Source organism: Haematobia irritans, chromosome 2 (assembly GCF_050003625.1).
Source record: "Haematobia irritans isolate KBUSLIRL chromosome 2, ASM5000362v1, whole genome shotgun sequence".
Lineage (NCBI taxonomy): Eukaryota > Metazoa > Arthropoda > Insecta > Diptera > Muscidae > Haematobia > Haematobia irritans.
This window is the reverse complement of record NC_134398.1, coordinates 60900404-60906403: the sequence shown is the minus strand read 5'-3', so window position 1 is coordinate 60906403 and position 6000 is coordinate 60900404. Positions and strand designations below refer to the sequence as shown.

General features: G+C 29.7%; 1 protein-coding gene across 1 annotated transcript in view; it reads right to left on the bottom strand.

Moving 5' to 3' along the window:
* Nucleotides 1-371: 371 nt before the first annotated feature.
* The window catches only part of mol (dual oxidase maturation factor 1 mol), a 200822-nt gene continuing 195193 nt past the window's right edge, over nt 372-6000 (bottom strand). Inside the window, exons 7-8 of the mRNA XM_075294623.1 lie at nt 2922-3474; nt 372-1678 (exon numbers count right to left, since the gene is read on the bottom strand). Of these exons, the coding sequence (XP_075150738.1) occupies nt 1636-1678; nt 2922-3474 (596 nt within the window). The 3' untranslated portion in view covers nt 372-1635. The remainder of the gene's footprint in view (nt 1679-2921; nt 3475-6000) is intronic.

The window sequence follows — 6000 nt, the reverse complement described above, 5'->3', positions numbered from 1 at the left end:
GAATGCCAAAGTTAATATACACCCATCCTATGGCGGAGGGTATAAAAATAGGTAAACATTTATTAAAATCGTTTTAAAACATATGAATTCTCAAAGGAAATAAATAAAAAAATACTCTACAATATTTCACGGCGCTGACACTGTTGTGCTGTTTTTTTTTTTTAATTAAAGAAACGAAAATTTTTGGTAGTGGAAAAGTATCTGCTGTCATTAATACAAACGATTTGTAAGGCCGAAATGCTTAAAATGTCATCGAAATAACTGAGAGGTTTAAACAACGTTAGGTAAAATATAAAACGTTGGGTTAAATATAAAATGTCGCTGTACACAACAACTCACCTTGTGCCGTAATAGTAAAAAAAGAAAACGAATTTTGACTATAATTTTTAACATTTTATTTTTTGTTTTATAATATTTGTTTTCATTGTTGTTGTTGTTTTTTTTTAAGGATTACACACGATTTGTTTCACTTCGTTGCGTTATTATTCATAATTCTTAGATAATTGTTTAAAATATACTTATTTAATAATATTTCAACACTCGTAATTTTATGCAATATTTTCGCTCTATTCATCGCTATACTTAATTATTATGTTTGTTTGTTTTTGTTTCTGTGATAAATAAATTAAATGATATGTTTTGTCAATTTCTATATATAAACGTAAAATATTGTTTTTCTTAACTTACAAAGTAAAACATAAAGTCAATAGAATAAATAATTTTGTAAACGCGAACATAAAAAAATTTACTAAGTGTTGTCTAAATTCTAGAAGAAATTAAGCCAATTATTTTGTAATTATGTCATTAAATGTGGTCGCTATAATAAAAATGGCCTATTTAAAAGCTAAGGCTTATTTTGTAAAATACGATACGTTTAGAACTCAATATAACAGGTAATCAAATAATATTTTTTTGTTAATGGATGAAATAGAGATGGACTTAGATGAGGAATAAGATGATAAATGTAAAAATATATTTTAATAGATTTTATTTTCGTCGATTTTAAAATTTCGCAAAGATATTATTTCCAAAAACTATTTGTGTCACATTTGCAGTATATTTCATTTTAGATCTTCCTCATACAATATCACGCTCTCTCTTTATAAATTTGAATAAAATTAAATTAAAAATAGCTAAACTAAAAATTTTGTCTTGTTTTAATGTTTAACAGGGATTATCACAATGATATGATCACTTATATTTAAATTTTGTTTTTTCTTCAAGTTCCATTTTATCCTGTTTTGTCCTTGTATATCCTTCACTTTGTTAACACTGGATACTAATTTCGTCTATCTTAGTTAACGAACATGGCTGCCACTGGTAGTTGTACTTAAGTCATAAACTAAATTTTTAAATATTAATAAAATATAAAGGCATAGGATAAAATTTAAACTTATTATTTGTCAAGGTTTTGTCCATGTATCCGTCCAATTTTTTCTTGTTAATCATAGGTCAATAAATTGGTTAATTTTTTATCACAAATAAGTTACGTCCGATAAAGAATAAAAATAGAAAGTAAATAATGATTATAGTTAGAAGAGAAAGGTTGGAGAATAGAAAAAAAATAATAATTTTGCTTTATAAAAACAAGACTCATCCGATTTGTTGTCAAACGTTAAGAAACCCATAAGGTTATCACCAATGTTCCACATCGCGTATGCGATTCATTGGAGGATTTCTGAAAAGAAAGAATATACAAATCTAAAACTGTAACTCCTCTATAAGGCAAACCAAATGCTGCTTCGTCGATTTAAGTAAGAGATTTCAAGAAAATACATTGTTCGTTGTACAAAATAGACAAGTATATACAGCCGTAAGTACGGTCAGGCCGAATTTTATGTACCCTCCACCATGGATAGCGTAGAAACTTCTACTAAAGGCTGAGCTAATACTTGCCTATCACAATGGACTGAATAGTCTAAGTGAGTCTGAATCTTAATCGGGCTGCCACTTTAACCTTTAACACTTGCCATGGAAAGGTATCTTAAAACTTATTAGCATCGCTTTAACTTTGTACGTTAGTCTATGTGTGATATATGTTAGACAACAAAGGCATATTAAATACATATATAACTCAGTTTTTGACCAGTATATATGAGAGTCTATAAATAATTACGAGGCTCAAAAAGTAAATCCTGGGGATCAGGATTAAATTTGCTCCTTCAAATCTGGGGACCGCTTTATATAGGGGCTATATATAAAAATGAACCGATTCAGACCAATTTTTGCATAGTGTATAGAGATCAAGTACTTACACCACGTACCAAATTTCAGCCGCATCGGATGAAAACCCCCATAATTAAATTTGGACCGATAAGAACCGAATTGGATAAATTTTGCTCTTCCCAGAGGATCCACAAGCAAAATTTGGGGATCGGTTTATATTGTAACGACATATAATTATGAACCGAAATGGACCAATTTTTGCCTGGGTGTTAGAGGCCATGTATAAACACCACGTATCAAATTTCAACCGGATCGGATGAAATTTGCTTCTCTAAGAGGCTCCGCAAGCCAAATCTGGGGGTCCGTTTATATGGGGGCTATACGTAAAAGTGGACCGATATGGCCCATTTGCAATACCATCTGACCTACATCAATAACAACTACTTGTGCCAAGTTTCAAGTCGATAGCTTGTTTCGTTCGGAAGTTAGCGTGATTTCAACAGACGGACGGACGGACAAAGCTAGATCGACTCAGAATTTCACCACGACCCAGAATATATATACTTTATGGGGTCTTAGAGCAATATTTCGATGTGTTACAAACGGAATGAAAATTCAAATCCATCTACCCCATCCTATGGTGGAGGGTATAAAAATGGCTGTGCATTCCTTACATAGCGCCATAAAAAAAGGAGACTGCACAGCATTTGCTTTGTCATCGCTGTTATCAACTGTTATTCTACATTAATACATACGGTAACATCCTCGACAACGCATGCTTGTGTAGTGGCGAGATTTGTATGGCAGCTGATGCTACAGAAGAACCTGAATCCTGTGATAAGGTTCGTTGCATATGCATGGGATGCGCTTGTATTTGTTGCGCTCTTCGGAAAGGATATCGCCATGGACTTTTTGGCACATCACTTTGATAGGCCTTATTGTCCACACCACTCTGATGATGACCATGATGCATATGCGCCACCTGATTATGACTACTGCCAACCATGGCTCCGCTGCTTCCTCCCATGTGTTGTGCAATTGCACTGCTGGTGCTACCACGATGTGCTTGAGGCACTGAGTTATCTCTGGCCTTAGAGGAAAGACGTCTGAGTATACGAGAACCCAAACCGGGTGGATCTTCCAAATTTCGACTGGTACGTTTGCGATATCGCACATCACTGGATTCCTCTAGGATGACATGTCGATCGTACGGTGTACCATAATAAACCTCCAGAACTGTGGAGAATGTGTGAGGCCATACCAGATCGATAATCGATATTAGGACACCAGCAACAAAACATAGAATACCTGGAATGGAAAAAATTAATAATAATATCAAAAAATGTAGAAAGAGTTAAAGATAGGTTCACAAACATAGCCAAAGAGAACATTCAATATGGAATTTTATCGATAATTTGTCTATCCCACATAATTTGTGCGGGCAGGGTGCACAAATATTTTATTTACATGAATATGGGCAGTACAAGCATCAGGCATACATCGAAAGAAAATGTGGGTATATTTTTGAAATTTTTAACTAAAATAGTTTTTTTATTGCAACATGTTACAAATAAGTTAATACTTTTTGTCAAATTGAAGAAAATTTATTAAACATAATATTTTTTTCTGTTGAAAATTTCATATGTTGAAGGAAAAATTGGATTTAAAAATTGTTAAAATGTCTTTTGCGCTGTACGAATTTCAAGACAGGTAAAATTTTAGTAAAATGTACTCATTTGGGAAATTTATGAACTCAATTTAAGAAAACTTCCCTAATTTTAGGAAAATATGAACTATTTTATTTTTTAGTAAAATTGCTCACTATATTTGTATACAACTTTTTTATTATTATTATTTTATTTAGCCTATAGATACAAGTATCCTTACAGACTACTCTATATATATATATATATATATATATATATATATATATATATATATATATATATATATATATATATATATATATATATATATATATATATATATATATATATATATATATATATATATATATATATATATATATATATATATATATATATATATATATATATATATATATATATATATATATATATATATATATATATATATATATATATATATATATATATATATATATATATATATATTAGTTATTAATTCTCGTCATTAAAAATTTAACTAAAATCAACTAATATTCATGAACTAAGGACATAAGTGCTGCAATCGGACAGGGTTATTCGAAGCTGAGGACACTTTGGTCGACTCATTATTACACTCCTCTTAGGGTGAGGTGTCTCTTGGCGAAATGTTATGTGATACCGGGGATTTTATATGGCGTTGAACTTTTTGCAAGCTGCGATTCGGTTAGTAGGCGCAGATTGAATGTATTTTTTTATAACGTTACGCGTTATGTTTATGGATTGAGACGACGCGACTCTGTCACACAATTCTCTCGCACTATATATGGAGTTTCGCTTGATGAACTAATGTCAATTAGGGGCCTTTTATTTCTACACAAGATAATACACTCGGAAGTTCCGGCATACCTATTCGATAGACTTAGATTTGCTCGTTCTAATAGGGGAAGAACACTTATACCACTGGTGTATCGTACATTGGTCTCTGATTGGCAATTTTTCATATCATCCATACGTCTCTGGAATACACTTCCACATAATATTCAAACAACAAGTGACATTTTGCAATTTAAAAAGATATTATTTGATAATTTTCGCTTACAGCAGAGGATAAATTTCTATTGAATGCTACATTTATTTACATTTTATTTCATTTTTGATTATTAATTTCTCGTTTTTTCATATTTGTTCATTTTTTATTGGTTTATTTTTTTGTTTCTTTTCTATTTATGGTTATTTTTTTTTTTGTACCCTATTTCTTACACCTTTCAATTTTTATTTACAATAGTGTAATTTTTATATCAATTCAATTTGAATCGTATATTTTTTTTTGTTTTGTTTTGTTTTAATTTAATTTTTTTGTTTTTGTTTTAATATAATTTCTTTCAATTTTTTGATTTTCCATTTTTATATACATATGTTAAATTTTTTTTCTTCATGGATTCACAATATCAAATGTAAATTTACCAAAACTTTTATTCTTAGGTATTATAATGTTATTATTTTATATTAAATGGATAATTGTACCATGTAACTGTAACTATAAGAATCTAATATTCTTGTTGTATATGTCATAAATAAAACAATCAAACAATCAAAAAAAAAAAATAAAATTGTAAAATAATTTTGTGGGCAATGCCTATTATATTTTTATTGTTTTATGCTATTTCCTACATCATTATATGTCAATACGTATAAAATGGGCGATCCTTTTTTGGTGCAATTTTTTCCAAATACTTAAACCAAATAAGAGAACTGCAGAAATAGACCTACAGAATTCATACCTAACAATATTATGTTAATTTATCGTCATCTTAACTTCCTTTTGTAACTTTAATGAAAAATGTGTGGAAAATTAGGTCGAGAAGTTAAATAGATGAATTTCATTAGATTAGTGATGTGTTTTTAATAACAATAGACTTGATATTCGAATACAATACGGTTCGATTAGTACCAATATCGATACTATTTTAACATATTGACTAATTATAAAATGATTGTATGTTGTGAGTAATGCCTTCCATGTAAATTAATTTAAACTTTAAAATTATATTTCGCCACAAAATCAATGATATGTTCAGACTTTATTTTATTACGATCAACCGGTTATAATTTGTTTTTCATCACTACGATGAAAATGACTTAACGACATGTGTTGCCACCTGATTACTAAAAACGCATAATAACTATATTAGTGTTATTAATGATT